The sequence below is a fragment of the Pristis pectinata genome, chromosome 23, assembly GCF_009764475.1.
Source record: "Pristis pectinata isolate sPriPec2 chromosome 23, sPriPec2.1.pri, whole genome shotgun sequence".
NCBI classification, from domain to species: Eukaryota; Metazoa; Chordata; class Chondrichthyes; order Rhinopristiformes; family Pristidae; genus Pristis; species Pristis pectinata.
In genome coordinates, this window is record NC_067427.1 from 10,500,111 (window position 1) to 10,521,638 (window position 21,528).

General features: G+C 42.1%; 1 protein-coding gene across 1 annotated transcript; it reads right to left on the reverse strand.

Moving 5' to 3' along the window:
• Window positions 1-2,811: 2,811 nt before the first annotated feature.
• On the reverse strand, window positions 2,812-21,471 carry gtf3c4 (general transcription factor IIIC, polypeptide 4). The gene is made up of 5 exons (XM_052037074.1): window positions 21,087-21,471; window positions 15,454-17,268; window positions 6,774-6,904; window positions 5,850-5,938; window positions 2,812-4,525 (listed from the first exon to the last, which is right to left on the reverse strand). Exons 1-5 carry the CDS (start codon window positions 21,360-21,362, stop codon window positions 4,461-4,463), a joined length of 2,376 nt encoding a protein of 791 aa, XP_051893034.1. The 5' UTR covers window positions 21,363-21,471; the 3' UTR covers window positions 2,812-4,460.
• Between the last annotated feature and the right edge of the window lie 57 nt (window positions 21,472-21,528).

Here is a 21,528-nt window from a genome sequence, read left to right on the forward strand (position 1 = left end):
TTCTGACTGGAGGTCTACAGGGATCAGTGCTGGAACCTTTGTTGTTTGCATATATTAATGATTTGGAATGAAAGTGTACGTGGTCTGATTAGTAAGTTTGCAGCTGACAGAAAAGGAGAAGTGGGAAGCTTTTAATAGTGAAAGAGGGTGGTGGATACAGTCTACATGGACTTCAGCAGTGGTAGGCTGCTCCGGAAGGTTAAATCACATGGGATCCAGGTGATTTGGTTTGGTGGAAGGAGTCAGAGGGTGGTAGTGGAGGGCTGTTTTTCAGATTGGAGGCCTGTGTCCAGTGGTGTGCTGCTGTTTGTCACGTAGAGGCAGGGGAAGTGGTAGACGTGGGTAAAGTTACAACATTTAAGAGATGTTTGGATATGTTCACGGACAGGAAAGGTTTAGAGGGCTATGCAGGGAAATGGGATAGCTCAGGACAGCACTTTGGTCGGGATGGATGAGTTGGGCTGAAGGGCCTGTTTCCGTGCTGTATAACTCCTTTGTTCGGCCACATTTGGAGTAATGTGTGCAGTTCTGGTCGCCCCATACAGGAAGGATGTGGAGGCTTTGGAGAGGGTTGCCTGGATTAGAGAGTATTAGCTCTAAGGAGAGGTTAGACAAACTTGGATTATTTTCTCTGGTGTCAGAGGCTGAGAGGTGACCTGATATAAGTTTATAAAATTATGTGACTGTAGTCACAGGATGCAAATGTCAAATACAAGAGAGCATGGGTTTAGGGTGAGGGGGTAAAGTGTAAGGGAGATGCGAGAGGCAAGTTTTTTTGTTACACAGAGAGTGGTGGGTGCCTGGAATGCACTGCCAGGGGAGGTGGTGGAAGCAGATGCAATTGCAACGTTTAAGAGGCAGTGAGATACATGAACAGGCAGGGGGATAGAGGGATACGGACCACGTGCAGGCAGATGGGATTAGGTTGGTATCATGGTCGGAGCAGGCATGGTGGGCTGAAGGGTCCGTTCCTGTGATGTACTGTTCCACGTTCCATTGTAACTGTGACTGTCCTCCAGAAAGCAGCTCACTCTGAAAGCATTTTGGGACTTAAATGACAAAAAGGTGTTGTAGTTTTGGGTGTAAATGTGAAACACGGGGTAATTGCTAGATTCGTCCTGATAGCTAATGTCAGTGGGTATTAACCATGTAACCTAATGCATTTACCTTGTGAATGCTGCCATTGAGATTCCACTCAAGGAAGATGACAATATCACTGATGAATGTTGTCACAATTGTTTTCTTTCCTAGTATCAAGGATGGTGAATGAGTTTAGCACATGAATGCAGATGCAAACATAGCAGCAACTATTAACTGCCTGGCCAAAGAGATTTTTTTTCCTTTCTTGTCAGATACAGCAATTTGTCTGAATTGGCACCTCTGGTGATGTTCCCCATTACCCCCACTCACCCACCCTCCTGTGGGGTTATACTCCAAGCTGGGGTTGGACAAGGTATCTTCAGATACCTTCTATGTGTGGCCACCGTTCATGTATGACCTTGGATAATGAGCGCCAGCAGGTTAACCCAGAACAAGAAATATGTACATTCCCTCTGTGCCAAAAAATTCTGCCACAGACTTCTCTAAAATTATCTTGAGCTGTCTAATCATTATCATCATGGCAGGGAAAAGGAAAGTGTAATTGAAGGGCAGTTTCAAGGTGAGCTCTCTAAAATAGCAACCAATGTTAGTGACTGTTACGGACTCACTGAAAGTCCCTTATAAGATAGAGTGTGTGTATGTGTGTGTGGGGCGTGCTTACGTCAATAGAAGATAAAGGACGTAATGACATTGTTGAAAAAGGTAGAAGGAGAGAGAGAGAGAAGGGAGAGAGAGAGACACCAGCCTGCTTGTTTTCTCTATCGATGGATGAGAAACAATAACTGTGTTTGCCACTGAAATCCATGTATGGAAGTTGGAAGTAATCCGGTGGAGTTCACTTCGTTGCTGACCTGTAGAAGGAAACAGGTATTTGTGTGGACGACCACGATTCGGATGCTTTTCGGGGTGAGGAAGTCACTACCGAGTAAACACTGGAGTGTCGTTTGGGTTCCATCGTGGAACATTTGGATTTCATATTTACTCTCTCTATGTTTCTCTACGTCTACGTCTTATCTTCAGACAACGGTGGTTGTTGTTTCACCCTTATGGCTTGCGGAACTGAACTTTAAGAACCATTCCGGAACTGCCACACACACACACGCGACAAGTTTAGTTTTGGAGTTAACGTTCAAGGTTTAACATTTTTGAATTCTAACATACTAACATTTTTACTTTTATTTTACGTATTATCATTAGTGATTAATAAAATAGTTTTTAACATTGAATCATGCTCAGTGTGTTTCTTTTGTTGCTGGTTTGTGACAGTGACCAAGTATCTCCTTTGAAATTAAATGTTCAAATGAAGAGACCGTGCACATTCTATTACTTTAGAAAAATCCAAATAACAACTGGTCCTGGATATAGAATATACCTTAAAAGAATGGTGACCACAGAGGTACCAAGACTGAGAATTGCAATCTTGAAATCAAATGCTGGGTTAGCACCAGCAGGCAACGAATATCAATCTGATCAGGTGAATACACAGGGAAAGACACTGGATTATAATTTCCTAAAAATAATCTTTTTGTTCCAAACCATTGTTCCTTCACCCTCCATGTTACTGCAAGGAATTCAAATGTTAGAGAAGTCTATGGTAGAATTTTTTGGCACAGAGGGAATGTACATTTCTTTTGTTTACTCAGTTGGAGAAACAATCAAGATTTATCCTCAATACAAAATAGGTGAGCAAAAGTACATGGCTCCGCTTAACCTTAGGCTAACATGAAGAACCAATAGCAGATTCCTTATTTCCACTTCATTCCTTTGAGACAGAGAGATTAAGGCTGTTTTTGTTTCTAAAATGTGTAATGTGATTAAATTTAAAATGGGACCCAAGGCACATCAAAGTAACAAATACACATTGATGCAGTTGAACATGTTGTGGAGACAGAGGTTTTCTAAAATGAGCTTCATTCTCAGAAATCTTCCAGTTTTTGGTTGGTTTGTTCTTACAGAGAGGCCACATTTGGAAGTGGGCCAACTTTAGAGCGGAATGAGTAACAGTTATCCATTCAGGAGGTATGGCTTCTGAAATCCATGAATCTATTAATGATATAATGAGAGCAGACGGGGTAAGAAGTCATTTACAGAAGTAATACCCATCAATCCTTTGTCCTTCCAAAAAGGAAGGCTGTGCAAGTCACATTTTTCTCTTCAAAATGAGTGGCATTGTTTGACATCATGAAAAACAGCAATATCATTATTGCCATAATTTTAAGAAAAAATACAGGATGCCCAAGACTTTCACTTATATTTTACAAGTGGATACATTTTATCCAAACAGTAACAGATTTATTGAGAAAACAAATTTTTATCATACAAAAAGTAGTTTAAGAAGTCTTAAATTGCGTTCATAAAGGTACGCAATGGCTGCAATCTTGAAATCAAGTGCTGGGTTTGATTTCGAAAAAGCTATCAAATAAAAATTAAAATAAAAAACTTTAAAATATGAAAACATACATTAATTGAAGACAGACGAACAAAGTCTAATGGACCCTTCCAAGCTAGTGACCAACTGGCCTCAGTGTCAGGTACAGATCCTCTGAAGGCAAATAGTGTGTTGTGTTTCATTTTTCCCAGGCTAACCTTTAAACACAGGCTCACTTTACTGCTACTTGTCAAATTCTAGCACAAACCCCTTGCCACACCATCCTACCCCACCCCGGTCCTCAATTGCAGTTCCAAAGCCTGATATTTGTGCCATTCCTCAATAATCAGAAGAGACTTGTACTGGAACTTGCAACCTTGGATTGAGGACAATTTCCAACACGCATCACATTTTACTCAAAACCTCTAATGGCAAAATAGTATAAAAAGCTTCCTTTTTGTATTGTTCCCAAAGACAGTTTCTAGATCTGGTGTAACAGTTCCTGCAGATACAAAAGCAAGTGTTTTTCAGAAAATTGTAATAGATGAACTCAGTTATTTTAATTAAGTGAAAACTTGATCCAAACAGACAAACTTCACCCATTCAATTTTACTTCAGATACTTTCTTTGTTGTTCATTTACTGACCTGTACTTGAAATTGTCTCAATCTACTGCACTTTTCTCTGACTGCAGCAATAATTTACATACATCTTCTACTCCTGAAGAATAACACAAGTGGATGAGAAAGGCTGTGTCCTTTGCCAGTGCCCCTGAAATTCATGAACATGGTGGAAAGATGCCAAGAATCCTCCACTTTTTCCTTCAGTGCCCCAAAGAGCACGAAGCTGCATCTCCAAATGCCTTCGGATAGAAGACAATGCCACTATCGAATAAGCCAATACTCTCAAGAGGAGGGGAGGTATTTTAAGCATTATCTTCTCGATGCAATTTAAGACACTGATCTCCCTTTGTCCACTAATGTGAAACCTTGTCAGAAGAGAGGAGAGTCACAGTATGTACAAGGACTCTGAAGCAGGCGCTTTATCCAGTCAGGATCTGGAATGAGAAACAACATTTCCAATAGGTCAATTAAAATAACATTACAAGGCCAAATAAATATGTCTAAATGGTATGAAATAAAAAAACCTTTCAATTAAAAATAAAGTGGTCTTGTAAGATTGTGGTTACTGAATCCAAGTTATAATGACAGGTCCAGTTTCCCCAACGCACCACCTCTCACTGCCAACATGACAGCACAATTGGAACATTCAAAAATAGTAGGGTATTGTGTATTTTGCAAATTATACACTTTGTTAGAAAGATTAGACAATTTTATAAAATGCCACAGCATGCACAAAACTGATCAGCGAAATTCAGTTAAAGAAAATGCCTTCACTTAACACCTTGTCTCTCAAAAATGATTTAAAAAATATCATATACCTGCACCAATGCTTTATTTACAAACCATAAACTGCACCAAAATTTGCAGTTTGCTTTTTTAAAAATGTATGGAGAAGTGTAGAACTGCATCAACAAGGCAAAATCACAGTGGCCTTTAAGTGCTTGAATCAAGTTTACCATGAAAAGAAAAAGCCATGGTAAAGTGCATCCTATCTGCTAACTAAATAGGAACAGGAATTCGAGCAATCACACTTGTGGACACAAGGATTGTGTGCACAAACCCTCTGCAGTCTGGAGCACACAATCTAACTTGGCAGACCAACATTGAACCTGTGCTTTAATTCTGCATGAGATACTGAAGTGGAACAGATGCCAGTATCCAGCAGAACAGCTGGCAAACCAAAATTCTTCATCTTAAATGAGATGATAAACAAATTTATTGTTAGTGCTTTTTTTTATTGTAGCATCTGCTGGTAAATCAGCTGTCAAGTATTTATTAATGTATTAATTGTAGTTCAAGAGGTACTTTGCAACGTGATCAAAATTGTTAAATCTTAGATAGCAGTGAACTGTATTGCCAGGTTGTGCAATTCTATTGGCAAATTTATTTCCTTCATTTCCTTGTGACAGAAACAAGTTTTAAAAGAGCAATTAGCTTTCTTAAAGTTCAATGAATCGAAATGACCTAAATATCCATTGCCAGTTCCAAGTTTCTCACTGAAAGATGTCTGCACAGCAATTTGCTGATGAAAAGGGTCCAATGTTAGCAACTTCAGCAACGTGATGCACCCACATGGACATGTACAAATATAAACAGATTATTGCCATTTTTCAGCAGATTTAGAAGATGCAACCTGTTGCCAACCACAGACTGATACCTAGCAACACAATATTCAAGCTCACCTCTTATTTTCTCAAATTTCATAAAAGTAAGGCAGGAAAGTGAGCTGGTTTGAACTTTTCTTTACAGGTAGCTTACCCGAGGGCAACTGTTGTCGAGCAATGCTGTCTTGTAGCAGACATCTGCGATAGGTCAGACTCTGGCAAGCATGGTATGTCAAAACACATCTGCATGGAGAAGAGAAATGGGTAGGACTGTGCTTTACTAATACAACATTTACATCGTTATACCTTCAGTTACATCATTATTCCACCTACAGTATGTATACAAGTCACTGCCACTATTTTCATAAGGAAGAAATGTGTGGATGCAATTGCTATTGCCAAAATCTAAACCCAAACTATTTTCAGCGAACAATAAGTAAAGTAAAATTTAAGTTGCTTCTAAAGGCTGCAAAATGAAGCACTATCTTCAAAATCTTTGCACATTGTTACAGGATAGGCACATATTTTATTGGCATGAAAAAGAGTGCAGAGGAGATTTATGAGGATATTGCAAGGACTGAGTTATGGAGAGAGGTTAAGACGTTTTTCATTAGAGTGTAGGAAAACGAGGGGTGATCTTAAAGAGATCAATAAAATTATGAGCATAGACTGGGTGAATGAGGAGTCTTTTTCCCAGGGTTGGGGAAATCAAGAACTAGAGGGCATAGATTTAAGGTGAGATTTAACAGGAACCTGAGGGGCAACTTTTTCACCCAGAGGGTGGTCTGTGTATGGAACAAGCTGCCAGAGGAAGTGGTTGAGGCAGGTACTAGGATAGGTACATGAATAAGAAAGGTTTAGAGGGATATGGGCCAAACGCAGGCAAATGGGACTAGCTTAGAGATGGGAATCTTGGTCGGTGTGGACCAGTTGGGCCAAAGGGCCTGTTTCCGTGCTGTATGAATACAACAATGCAAAATACACATGTAACTTACGCATGAGATTCATGACCATCAGCTTTTCCCTCCCTTACAGGATGCACACCATGTATCTAATGCCTGGCTGGGGCAGCGATTACCTGTGCCAACTGTGTCCATTGGGGCAGACCGCCTTGCGCCGATCAGTAAACGGTAGAACCTCTTTACAGAGAGAGCAGTGCTCAGGAAACGTCTGCTTGGTCAATTTCTTCAAATTATGAGAAATCAAAACCTACATCCAATTGGGAAACAGAGGGAGAGATGTCAGGCAGTTAGCACAAGAATAAAACCCTTTACAGTATAATGTTTAATTTTTAAAAAAAATATCACTTCACACATCAGTAACCAGTAGCAATAAATTAATTTTCAGTACCAGCAAAAACAAGCTGATGTGATCTTTATGCAAAAGTAAAATACTGCAGATCTGAAATAAAACCAAATACTTGAAACATTCGGGCAGTCAGGCAGCATCCATGGAGAGACAAAAGGTTGATGCCCTTGTTATCAGAATTAATCATATTAAGTTGCATAATAGGGGGGACAGGTGCAGAGAATAAAGGGCATGTCTGGAATGGCATGGAGACCAAGAGAGACTGAATAACACAAGTGGAAGTAGTGCCAGCTGAGAGAGGGTGGTGAAGGGTTGCTATTCGCAGCTGATCTGAAAAACAAAAAATGAGAACAGAGGGGAAAATGCTGGACCTGCAAGATGCTAAACAGTGCAGTTGCAGGAAATCTGAAATAAAAAGAGAATGCTGGAAATACCCTGCAGGCAGCATCCTTGGAGAGAAAATCAGTGTTAATGTTACAGGCCAAGTTTTATGGGTAGTGACTTTCCATTTTGTGTATGTTGCCGCTCTGGGTACAAATTGTATTAGTTTTAAGTCTCTTTTATGCTTGAGATTCTGATCAAATTCATTTGATGAGGGCAAAACTCGGGCAGCATCTTAGCCTAACTTGCTTCAACACACATCCTTTGATTTGGGTGGGAATAGTAATAGTGGAATTTGATTAATATGACTAAAAACAAGGCGATTGCAAAAATAAACATATTGCAGAGCTTCATTCACTACCTGCATGGAAATAGATTTTTAAAACTGACCAAATGATAAAAAAGAACCACTTACTAACTGGTGTAAAGGAGTCGGTTTCATCATAAATTTAATTTTTTTTTTAAAAACGTTTGACTATTTGATATTTCTTAATTGTGATTAATTCAGTCGGAAGCATGGTCAGGTTGTGGACATAACTATGCTTTCTTTACAAAAAAGCAATGCAAAAGATCACAGACACTCAATAGATGCTGGATTTAATTTGCACATGAAATCTTCTGACCTTTTGCACTGATTTGGCCCATTCCAGGAAAATCATAGAAAAATTGAATAGCACTTTCAAGCACCCATGTTTAAATGATTATAGTCATAAATTTCAGAAGATTAGCATTTTGTTTATTGCAGTTGGCTCTAATGAGCCTGAAATACTGCCCTGCTACTATCTTGTACAACTCTTTTTCCACTAGGGAAATATATCTTACATAAAAGGAACCACAATGTTATAATAGTGTATTAAGTACACAGCAAAATAACACATCTACCTGCTAAGTATTGATAAAGCAATGTGCATATCATCCTTAACCAGATGAGAGAAATCCATTGGCTAACATTAACAGATAAGGTGATGGAGGCTTAACTACACAACCAAGAGAATTAAACCTGCAAGATTACTTAGTTATTGCCATCTCATTTCAACACCCTCAACAACCTTCCATTTCACGTTATTTTTGACCTCCTCTCGTTAAATAATTGAGATTTAAAATAATTCAGGGAATCAGTAATTTTACAGTTAAATGGAAACAACAAAAGGTTTCCAAACCCAGTTTTTAATCTATCTTTTGTAAAGTTAGAAAATCTCATACAAAGTGGAACCAACACAAGACTGTGGTGTGAGGAGCTTAGAGCGAGAAAGGGCAAACTGAATACTTAATTTTGCCACTGGTATGGAGTCATGTAGGGGATACCATTTCCATTTTGCTGCCTTAAAAGTGATTAAGTGGCATACTTTAAAACCAGGTGAATTTGCACAAGATTAGAAGCCATAGATAGACACCAATAATTTTATGACGGGTATAGACAATGGAAGCCAATCACCTCACTGCAATTCCTAGTCATTGAGAATAAGGGAAAAACCACAAGAGGTGGTGGCTAGTTTTGTGGACAAACCAAATGGCCAATCATGAAGAGCAAAGTGGTCAAAAGGACACAAAGAAACAGAAGCACAGAAATTTAAACAGGGGAAAGAAATGCAAAAACTGGAAGTTTTAAGTTAAAATTCAGGACACCATTTGTTTTAAATTAAATGTTACCTAGAAAGCAAAGGCAATGTGGAAGCCTAGGGGGCCAAGTTATTTTTTTTTCTGAATTTTGAAGGTGAAATGCAATGTTTGCTTACAACTGTTACCTCAAGGTGCTTTTTGTTATAAAATTAAAGCCAGTTTACGTCAGAGTATATTTCAGGGTTTTCCAGTACACCTAAAGCATTACAGAGGCTGTGGGATACCCAGTCTGGACCACAAGGGATTCCTATTGCACATCACCAGATTACGCTGTTCTTTAATTAAATATTGGGAATCACAGGCTTGAACCTGCATGCCTGATGCTTGTCACATTTATACAGTGCCTGGAGATCCCTGCCCAGAGATATATAGCAAAGCAGGGATCACTGCTGCCCAGTAGACCATGAGGGTCTTGATCTTCAAATACTCTTATCCTCCATCAACCAAAGGCTGTGCTGGCACATTAAAGGTGGTGGTGAATTTCATCATCTATGTCAGTTTTCACCAACTGGTGGCTCTTGAGATATGGGAATTCCCATTTTCCAGGATCTTCTGTGAACATTTACCGGCTGAGGGCAGGTGGTAGAGGACCTTAGTCTTTTCCCATGCAAGGGCCACCATCTCATATGGCTCAGTCTGAACTTGCACAAATGCAAGTGTTGTCTGCACATACTGCAACTCAAGTATTGAGGTTTGGGGTGATCTTGACATCTTAAGTCATTGGAAAAATTACTATCAACACCGTTTCTACAAAATCCTCCAAATTCACTGAAGGATAAGCAAATCATCAGCTTCCTTTCCTAGGCCAACACCCCCTGCATTTATGGCCTAGTTACTCTCAGTCAGCTGTGTTGGGCAGCTTGTCATTCGGATGCCTGACACCAGACTCCCAAGTCAGGCACACCATTCCAAGATCTGCCGTGGGAGGAGATTACCAGGCAGACAGAAGATTCAAGGATGTGCTCAAACTTCCCTGAAGAACAGTAACATCCCCACTGACTTCTGGCAACCTCTGGCCTGCGAATGTTTAAAGTGGAGAAGGAGCCTTCGGGATGGCATTGAGAATCTCAGGGCCATAGATGGGGAATGCAGAAGCCTTGCACAAACTGCACACTGCCGATCCTGTCAGTCACCTGCTGCCCCATCTTTGGGGGGAGTCTACAGTTCCCACATTGGCCACGTCAAAACCACAGAAGTGGAGTGGAAGCAGGTCATCGACAATCACGAGGGAGTACCCAAGAGAAACAGCACAGAAGCAACTAGTGTTAGTGGACAAAACTAAATGCAAAACTCAAACCTGTACAATGGTTTACAAGGTAGAGGGGAGATAGAACAAAGGAGGTAAAGATTTATCAGTGTTCACGTCAGCGAATATAGGCAAGAATATAGGCAAGAATATAGGCAAGAATATAGGCAAGAATATAGGCAAGAAGGGGCTTCAACATGACAAGGTGACAAGCAAATCTATAAATTTACACCTTGGCAAATTTAATAATGTTTGTGTTATTTATATTCATGGTCTTGAATACACTGCATATTCTGCTCAACTAATATCAGACACAGTGGCATGCAAAAGTTTGGACACCCCTGGTCAAAATTTCTGTTACTGTGAATAGCTAAGCAAGTAAAAGATGACCTATTTTCCAAAAGGCATTAAGTTAAAGATGACACATTCCTTTAATATTTTAAGATTATTTTTTTATTTCCATCTTTTACAGTTTCAAAATAACAAAAAAGGGAAAGGGCCCAAAGCAAAAGTTTGGGCACACTGCATGGTCAGTACTTAGTAACACCCCCTTTTGGCAAGTATCACAGCTTGTAAACGCTTTCTGTAGCCAGCTAAGAGTCTTTCAATTCTTGTTTGGGGGATTTTCGCCCATTCTTCGTTGCAAAAGGCTTCTAGTTCTATGAGATTCTTGGGCCATTTTGCATGCACTGCTCTTTTGAGGTCTATCCACAGATTTTCGATGATGTTTAGGTTGTGGGACTGTGAGGAACATGGAAAAACCTTCAGCTTGTGCCTCTTGAGGTAGTCCATTGTGGATTTTGAGATGTGTTTAGGATCGTTATCCTGTTGTAGAAGCCATCCTCTTTTCATCCTCAGCTTTTTTTTTTACAGATGGTATGATGTTTGCTTCCAGAATTTGCTGGTATTTAATTGAATTCATTCTTCCCTCTAACAGTGAAATGTTCCCCGTGCCACTGGCTGCAACACAAGCCCAAAGCATGATCGATCCACTCCCATGAACAGTTGGAGAGGTGTTCTTTTCATGAAATTCTGCACCCTTTTTTCTCCAAACATACCTTTGCTCATTGCGGCCAAAAAGTTCTATTTTAACTTCATCAGTCCACAGGATTTGTTTCCAAAATGCATCAGGCTTGTTTAGATGTTCCTTTGCAAACTTCTGATGCTGAATTTTGTGGTGAGGATGCAGGAAAGTTTGGAGAAAAAAAGTGTGCAGAATTTCATGAAAAGAACATCTCTCCAACAGTTAAGCACGGGGGTGGATCGATCATGCTTTGGGCTTGTGTTGCAGCCAGTGGCACAGGGAACATTTCACTGGTAGAGGGAAGAATGAATTCAATTCAATACCAGCAAATTCTGGAAGCAAACATCATACCATCTGTAAAAAAGCTGAAGATGAAAAGAGGATGGCTTCTACAACAGGACAACGATCCTAAACACCTTAAAATCCACAATGGACTACCTCAAGAGACACAAGCTGAAGGTTTTGCCATGGCCCTCACAGTCCCACAACCTAAAAATTGAAAATCTGTGGATAGACCTCAAAAGAGCAGTGCATGCAAGACGGCCCAAGAATCTCATAGAACTAGAAGCCTTTTGCAATGAAGAATGGGCGAAAAACCCCCAAACAAGAATTGAAAGACTCTCAGCTGGCTACAGAAAGCGTTTACAAGCTGTGATACTTGCCAAAGGGGGTGTTACTAAGTACTGACCATGCAGTGTGCCCAAACTTTTGCTTTGGGCCCTTTCCCTTTTTTGTTATTTTGAAACTGTAAAAGATAAAAATAAAAAAGTAATCTTGCTTAAAATATTAAAGAAATGTGTCATCTTTAACTTCATGCCTTTTGGAAATCAGGTCATCTTTTACTCACTTAGCTATTCACAGTAACAGAAATTTTGACCAGGGGTGCCCAAACTTTTGCATGCCACTGTATTTAATGGCACTAGTCACAAGTGAAATCAAATATATAGTATAATGACTAGGATCTTCATAGATGATGTCTAACTTCTTATACAGTGGCAGTGAAGCTGCTTTGAGCCAATAAAATCTATTGCTATTAATTAAACTTTAGAGCTGTGTGAAATATCCCAAGCTTCAGACATAGGGGCAAAATACTGGTGCTGGAGAACCTGTTCGTCCATCGAAGGGACGGCATTGGTTTCTCTCTTACCTCACTACCTAGAGCAGAGAGGTGTGCATTAGACAATTTAATGTAACCATTCAGTGGGATGGACAGGTAGTTGCACTTGAATTTTTATAGATTTGTATACAATCTCTTTTAATAAAATAAATACTTCAGCATCTTGGAAGGCTAAATAGTCCAGTTAATGCACAACAGCAATTAAAGACAAAATGCACTATAACTAAGTCAGAAGAGGTGATCAAATTACAGTATTCTGGCCAGATTGCTCCTTGATTATTGTGTAATATCCTGGCTCCTTGGAGACAGTGCAGAGAAGAACTTAATGCTGCCTTTGTACAAGAGGTTGAGTAAAGATTTGACAATTTCAGTCCAGAAGAGGCTGGTGCTTCGTTACTCAGCTAAAATGTTTAAAAGAATGATTTAATTTTCTGGTGCAGGATAAGAGCCCCATTTTCAAAAACTGGCAAACAGCTGTGCACATATAATACATGTTGGAAGACAGAAATTAGAGCAGATGCTTTCATTTTGAACGTCCATTCTTTTCTGGAGTGCTTAGAAAAGAGTGACTTCTCCATTCTTAATTCAATTCTCTACCACTACGACACCACTGGCAACTGTCCACTATCACTGGAAGTGTCATATGCAAATTCCGCAACTGGCAAGGCATTTGTAACTCCTGATGAATCACTCCACTGATCTGAATTAGCCTCAGTTTCTGTCATTTCAATTAAATCAACAATGTGCAACATGTTTGAGGAAAAGCCCAAATGAGAATTCAAATCACTCCAAGGATCGCTTGTGCAAAATTCCTGACAGGTCCTCCTGAATGTGATTCCAACTGCACTCTGACATTGGACCCTATGGATTTCAGCAAAGGAGCGCCACCTACCTGCAGTTTTCCAGCAGATGGACTGGGAAATCTGGGTGCTGAACGTGCAACAGGTTAACCTGGCATAGGTTCAACGGCTCCATTCATTGTAATGGAGAGGAACGGCTGCGAGGAAGATAGGCAAGTTTCAGGTAATTTATTTTTCTGAACTAACACATGTATATAATAGTTAAATGTATTCATTTACTTTTGTGTTTGTAGGAGATAGGGGAGCGGCCAGCTTGCCATCTCCAAGGGCAGATGTGGCTCATGGGCTCCACTCTATTGAATTAAGCGCTTTCTTTGCACAATTATACTTAAACACCAAATGCCCAACAATGTCTCTAGCTTCTCACATCCTCCTCCAGCTGCAAGGATGGTGATAGCTCATCCTCTACCATCTTCTTTCTTTAACTCTCCACTGAAGCTTTAATTGCTTACAAGGCATTTCAAGTAGCTGAACATTCATATTGAGGATAAAAAGCTTCAAGTTACAAATACATTCCATTTGCGATATTGCTCAAGTTTCAGAGGTATCACTTACATACAGCTGAAAGTAAAACAAATTATGGAAGTGATGAAACTGTTCATGTATTAACACTTCCACAGATATAGTTCAGGCAAAATTTTTTAAAAAGTTTTTCTTATTGCAATTTACTGACAATATTTTGAGTACTCCCTACACCAGAAAAATAAATCCTGGAGAATTTAATTGTTACAAAAGATTCACAAGATCAAATGAACAGTTAAATCAGTCATATATGCATGATCCACGTGCTGCATGTGTGGGGCCCTTGAACTTCTTTGAAGCAATTTTCAATTGGCTAATTTGATGCGTCTTGGCATTGCAATGTGGTGGCAGCTACGAAAGCAGCGATACTAACAAATAGGCTTCTTTCAACACCTGCTTCTCAGGATAACAGCAATGCTGATGAAGGCACATTTAATTTTCCACTGCCAATTTGAAGGAGAAAAAGAAAAACTATATAATGCATTCAGTATCCTTTACAGAATCCGAAGTTGCTTTATAACCAATTCAGGATTTTTGAACTTCTGTCCCTGCGACAATATAGGAAATATTCGCCTCCTTCTTCTTGGGCACTTGCTCAGGACTGAGGGTGACTTAGCAACGTGTACACAGCACGTTCTAACAAACAGGACTGTGAAAATGACCTGTTTTTTTTCCCCACTAGAAACTGTGACAAGGGAAATTTTCATTTAAATGAACATCAACTTGGGAATATTGCCAAGAACATCAGGAGGAACTGTCCATTTCTCCAATACATCTTTGATGTGCATTTGCATCACCTCCAGGTCTACAGACCTGATATTGGAAGGTGGGATTAGGCTGGTAACTCTGACTGGTATGGACACCGCAGGTTGAATGGCCTCCTCCTGCACCTTAAAGTTCCCTGTGATTCTACAATCTTAATGGGATCTTAATTCTACCTAAGAAAACCTATGTTTATCACCTCTAAAAGACAGCATTTTTGACAATGAGTACCCTCTCACAAATGCACTGGAGATAGCCTCAATAATTCCACTCAGATCTCTGGAGATGAGCCTTGAACTCCAAAGCAAACATACACAAGATGGCAGTGAGCCCTCTTTTAGTGGCATTATTACAAAAGAACCCAAACTCACAATTTGTTATGGTGAGATTCAAATTTGCAATCTCTGGCTAACTTAGTGCTGTAACCATTACAGTCCCACTCTCAGAGGAGCCCCAGTCTATGTTGGCACTCAGGCATATTTGAACAGCAGCCAGCATGGGGAGACCCACTTTGATATTTATGTTCAAAATTACTTTAAATTTTAACTTAAAAGTTCAAGAAACTGCAAAATAACATGGAGTACAATTATTGAGAACACAAAACATAACGGTGGAGATTTAAAACCCAGAAGTGGCATTTTAACACTCGACAAGGACCAATAATATGACAGCTGTTTGCAGATGTTCTTTGGGTAGTGTCCAGCAGCCTTGGTGACACCCCATTAGGAATAAAAATTAGCTTATTTATTTTTCCCAAGTGAGGTAACTTGAGAATCACAGGCAGCAGAATTCCAATGAACTGAGTGGTCATCATAATATCTTTAACTTCACGTAACATTTAATGTACATGGAGACTGGGAGTGGAGAACAAGAGAATTAAGGGGGGAAAAATATCACAGCTATTTAAATGAGCCCTACCTTAGCTGTCCTATCATCATAGCTGGGATCAGAGGTCAAAAAGTCACAAATACCCCGGGTTGGGATACTGGTATTCTCAGTAATCCAGGTGTGGAGGTACACTTCACCGAGGACTCTTTTCATGTGTTCACGGGTTAAGTGGAGCTCCACATCTTCAATCCTATTTTGAATCTCATTCAATTTCCTCAAAATCCTCTCTCTAATCTCTTCTTCAGACTTGCCTACTTTTGCATCCTCTGGCAAATCTTCCACTCGACTCCCAATCACTCTGCTTGATTGACCTTCTTTTGCACTTGTCTCTGCCTCATCAGGCTGCCGACTATTCTCATTTAACAATACAGAATTATCACAAAGCCGAATCTTTGACTCAGGATGATTTGGTCTCCAAAGTGTTTCAGCTGGAGTCTTCTGCAAGGTCTGATACAAAATCTTTAAGAGAAAAAGTCTTAGCCTCCATAGATAGCTAGATGGATTTGTCTGGAGTTTGTGGTCTAAAGCTTCATTGAGTTCTGGAGGAATACGCTTCTCTGTCAATATTCGCCAGCGTACAAGGTCAAGCAAGTCCACTTGTTTGAATAAATTGTGGATGGAAGATTCCAAAACTTTAGACGCTGCTTCTTCTGGAGTTTTTAACGTAATAAACTGCACCTGGTACGTGCGGCTGGCTGGATGGAGGCCATTATTTAAACCTTCTGCTGTCACGAGAGCTAAGTAAGCATCATTGGGGCTGAGACAGATCCCATGAAGCCTCACTGAGCCAATAGATTCTGGCAATTTGATTAAAACATGATCAAACTTCACTGCTACATCTGTGAAGACAGGCGTCAACTTTCGGATGGTTCCATCGACAGAGCAGGTGTAGAAACTCCCAGTTTGCTTGTTCGCAGTCAGAGAGACAATGGGAAGTGTATGGAGGCCAGTGACATGAGAATTGTGAACATTCAGTCCTGCTTTGGATATCAACAGCAGACACCAGAAAACATACGTTCCTCTGGCTGCTACAACCAAACTGCAGCTACATTTCTGATACGGGTGGGAGAGAGATATGCATTTAATATTGTGCACAGGTAACTGATCCATCTCTTGCCAAAGAATGACTGGTTGTCTGAGAGTGAAGTACCCTTTCACTGCTTTTAAGTTGACTGGCAGAATCTTAACAGGTCCTTTGGAGCTGCCAACAATCAAGCCACTCATTTTACGACTCCCATGCTCATATTCCCACCATGACAGAACACTTGGGTCATTAATGCCCGATTCAATAGTACTGCATGCAATGATAGAATCTTTGCCATGAAATGGGATCAAAAACTGCCAGATAACGACATCACCATTTTCAAGTAGAACTGCCAACAGAACAGTGCCCACATCTTCACACTCATTGTTGGCTTTTACACGTTGGGTATTGCAAATACTGGACCATTCCATTCTGACAGGAGTTTGCATATAATGTCTCCTTTGGAATTCCGAGAAATTCTTCAATTCCCCATCCAAGTCTGCATCCAAATGCCCGTATTTGTTCTCATACAGCATCTCACCGTACACTTCTGTAATATCTAAAGCTGGTGTCCACTGTAACCTATTCACATTCACCTGAATGGACAGTCTATTATCCAGTGTTAAAGATGCCAATAGACACCTTCCATTTAGGTCACAACCCAAGGGAGACCAACTGGTAAATTTAAACCCTCGTAATGGTGACAAAGCACCTCCTTCAGGATTAAAGATCCTGTCCATCATCAGTGAGTGACTTAGTGTTGGATCTCTTTTATTCAAGAACTTCTCCTTGCATTCATTTACTTCTGCTTGAGAGCCAACCTGAAAACAGAAAATATAAAAATTAGCATTTTTATATCAGTATGTGGTTGAAATTAAAGTTACAATACTTACTTGATTTTAAGCAAATAACATATGGACATTTAACCTCTGTCAAATATTGATTAAAAAATAGTTGTTCTAAACAAGAGATTCATTTCAAGTTTTAAGTGAAAGTGCCAAAATTGGGATTGGGAAAGTGCCAAAATTGGGATTTCCCCCTAACCCACTAATGTAGAGAAAATGAAAATAAAAAAAAACTAAAAGATACTAGAAATCTGAAACTAAGGCAGAAAATGCTGGAGAAACTCAGCAAGCCAGTTTTGCAACAATGACTTTTCTCTTTCCACAGATTTTGCCCAACTTGCTAAGTTTTCTTTCAACATTTTCTGCTTTTGAATGTAGAGAAAACGTCTGGGTAAATTTCAGCCAGAAAGGGTTTATTTTGCCAGTAAAGTGGCAGAGATCATTTCATAGCACACTGTATAGGAAATGAAACAATGCCTAACAGAACACAGAAAAGAAATGAAATAGTTGAACATTTGGGTACTTAGGAAAGCTTTTGAAAGAGGGTAACAAAACAAATAACCATAGAAGGAAGATCCGAAGAAGACAGATGCAGAGATATAATTCAAATCTAGTTTGGACTGATAAGATAAAACATTTCCTGACTTACAGTTCAAGGGTTCTTCATGTAATTAGCTTTAATCACATTCCCTGTAAACATGGGCTTTCAACACAAAACTGTCAATTAACACCAAATTAGATGCAATTGCTCTTTCAATACCCTTAGAAATTAAACATGGTGTAAAATGGAAAATAACGCAATTAATGTTGCTTTGATTCAGACAGTAACTGGGCTTTTTTGACATCTCATCCACATTACACGCAAACTCAAACCTTTACATGCTTGATAACACATCCTCTGTTAATATGATTACCCCAGCATCTAAGGCTGCTAAACCTTTGAATAAACCTAGATTTTCTACCCACTTGTCTACAGAGTCCACTCTGTCACTTACCCACATTCCTCCAAAAGGGAACTTCTTGTTTGAGGTTTGAACAAGAGTGGACATTGTTAATCTCAAAACCATCATACTGCAAAACAAAGGTTTAGGGATCCATTCACATTGCTTGACAAATCTGTTTACATCCACAAATTCATAAAGACAGTGATGGCCATGCAAAAGAATTAAAACAGCTTTCCATTTGTGCAGATTTGAGTTTAGCACATCAAGTATAAAGGAGTAAAAGCTGGCATGCCCAAATAACCCCTTTGAAGACCAGCAATATCAATTCTGTAGAGTGCTAGGAATAAGCATTCAGTCTCCAAGAGCCTATTAATAATTCTCTGATTTTGAACTTTCAAGAAAATTAAATTCAGAAGATACAAAAGCTTGAAAAGACACTCCACCAGACTCAAGGACAGCTTCTATCCCACTGTTAGAAGATTATTGAACGGATCTCTTGTACAATAAAGATGAACTCTTGACCTTACAATCTACCTCATCACGGCCTTTGCACCTTATTGTCTACCTGCACAGCAATTTCTCTGCAACAATAACAATATATTCTGCATTGTTATTACTTTTCCCTTTGTACTTCCTCAATGTACTTGTTTTGAAATGATCTGCATGGATGACATGCAAAACAAAATTTTTCATTGTATCTTTGTACATGACAATAATAAACCAACTACCAAATCAAAAGCTAATCCCCGTCCAAGGTAAACTGGTAAAATGTGCACTGTACAACTTGAAGCTCCCAGAATGTCTTTTAGATATCCCAAACCAGCTAAAATTAAACAATCTTAACTAAATCTAAAAGTTAGTTGACATTGAATTTCTACCCAAGTGTAACTGAGATTTACAGAGATGGAAACCAAGATTTAAAAAAAATTTAACACTTCATGCAATAATGAGAGAACACTGCACTAGTTGAAGTGCTTGCTTTGGAATTTGACATTAAACCAAACCTACACCTAACTTCGCACCTGAAATCCCAGGACACGATTCCAAAGAACAACAGAGGAGCTCTCCGAGGTGCCCTAAACAATGTTGGCGAGAAACCAAATTTCCTGCTCATAAGCACTTTGTTGCACCGGGGGAACGTGTTCTGTGCAAACCTACCGCTCCGTCTCCTACATCGTAACAATTCAAGACGTCCTGCAATAGTGACTAAATGCAAATTTCACTTCAATGAAGCACTTTGTTTTAAAGCCTAAAGCATCGCAACAAGCAATCTGCTGGAGTCACTCAGCGGGTCGAGCAGCATCTGCGGGGGCGGGGGGTAAGGAATTTCGGGTCACAGTCCAACTCCTGCCCCTTCAACCCGCCGAGTTCCCTCAGAAGACTGTGTGTTGCTTCAGATTCCAGCATCTGCGGTCTCTGGTGTCTCTATAAAGCATCACAAATGTTTCCTTCAGGTGGTGAGTTGGGAACTCCTGGGGGTGCAGCGAGGCGGTGAGGAGTGTGAGGGAGGTGAGGGAGGAGGCGAGGAAGGGTGACGGGGTACCTTGAGGGAGCATCTCCGGCTGGCGGCTGTGAGGATTGTTCCGAGGTTTAGGACTGTGATGATGGTGAGGGAGGGAGGAGGTAAGGGAGGCAGGCAGTACCTTGAGGGAGCAGCTCCGGCTGGGGACGGTGAGGAGGCAGGCTGTACCTTGTGGGAGCAGCTCCGGCTGGGGACGGTGAGGAGGGTGAGGGAGGTGAAGAGGGTGAGGGAGGCAGGTGGTGAGGAGTGTGAGGGAGGCTGAGGGACGGAGACGGTGAAGTGGTACCTTGAGAGAGCAGCTCCAGTTTGGGGCGGTGAGGGAGGTGAGGAGGGTGAGGGAGACAGACAGGTGGTGAGGCAGTACCTTGAGGGAAAGCTCCTGCTGGGGGGCGGTGAGGCAGTACCTTGAAGGAGCAGCTCCAGCTGGGAGCGGTGAGGAGGGTGAGGGAGGGTGAGGGAGGGCGAGGGAGGCGGTACCTTGAGGGAGCAGCTCCGGCTGGGGGCGGTGAGGAGGGTGAGGGAGGGCGAGGGAGGCGGTACCTTGAGGGAGCAGCTCCGGCTGGGGGCGGTGAGGAGGGTGAGGGAGGGCGAGGGAGGCGGGCGGTGAGGCGGTACCTTGAGGGAGCAGCTCCGGCTGGGGGCGGTGAGGAGGGTGAGGGGAGGTGAGGGAGGAGTGAGGAGGGTGAGGGGAGGTGAGGGAGGGGTGAGGGAGGAGTGAGGGGAGGTGAGGGAGGAGTGAGGGGAGGTGAGGGAGGAGTGAGGGGAGGTGAGGGAGGAGTGAGGGGAGGTGAGGGAGGAGTGAGGGGAGGTGAGGGAGGAGTGAGGGGAGGTGAGGGAGGAGTGAGGGGAGGTGAGGGAGGAGTGAGGGGAGGTGAGGGAGGAGTGAGGGGAGGTGAGGGAGGAGTGAGGGGAGGTGAGGGAGGAGTGAGGGGAGGTGAGGGAGGAGTGAGGGGAGGTGAGGGAGGAGTGAGGGGAGGTGAGGGAGGAGTGAGGGGAGGTGAGGGAGGAGTGAGGGGAGGTGAGGGAGGAGTGAGGGAGGTGAGGGAGGAGTGAGGGGAGGTGAGGGAGGAGTGAGGGGAGGTGAGGGAGGAGTGAGGGGAGGTGAGGGAGGAGTGAGGGGAGGTGAGGGAGGAGTGAGGGGAGGTGAGGGAGGAGTGAGGGGAGGTGAGGGAGGAGTGAGGGGAGGTGAGGGAGGAGTGAGGAGGGCGAAGGAGGCGGGCGGTGAGGCGGTACCTTGAGGGAGCAGCTCCGGCTGGGGGCGGTGAGGAGGGTGAGGGGAGGTGAGGGAGGGGTGAGGAGGGCGAGGGAGGCGGGCGGTGAGGCGGTACCTTGAGGGAGCAGCTCCGGCTGGGGGCGGGCACCGACGTGCGGTGGATCACCATGTCCAGCCCGTTGTTGTGGATGTCGCAGATCTGCTCCAACACGTAGATGTTTTTGCCGGTGGTGATGGAGAGCCGGTTGTCCTCGGACCAGCCCAGCGGCTCGGGGCCGCTCACCGGGTACTGCAGCTTGACGCTGGGCTCCCGCTTGCTGGTCAGCACGGCCGGGCCGCCGCTGTTCTTCCTCCGCCCGGAGGCCGCCGCCACCGCCGCCGACGCCGCCATCTTCAACACCCCCAGCTCGGCGGCCGGCAGTGACGCCACAGCGCCGAGCCCGCCACACCGAAAAGACCCCGACCCAGAGCATCCACTCAGATCGCCTGACGTCACCAGGGCAACGGGAAACCGAAATCCAGCGCCACCCGCGTCAAAAATTACGATAAAACAACGT

Bases quoted from the DNA above. Each gene is read 5' to 3' on its own strand.
- gtf3c4 (XM_052037074.1), bottom strand. From the start codon at position 21,362: ATGGCGGCGTCGGCGGCGGTGGCGGCGGCCTCCGGGCGGAGGAAGAAC. The intron at 5,939-6,773 runs GTAATCGCTGCC...TTCTCCATGCAG, and splicing joins AATGGACACAGTTGGCACAG to ATGTGTTTTGACATACCATG. The intron at 4,526-5,849 runs GTAAGCTACCTG...TTCTCATTCCAG, and splicing joins TCGACAACAGTTGCCCTCGG to ATCCTGACTGGATAAAGCGC.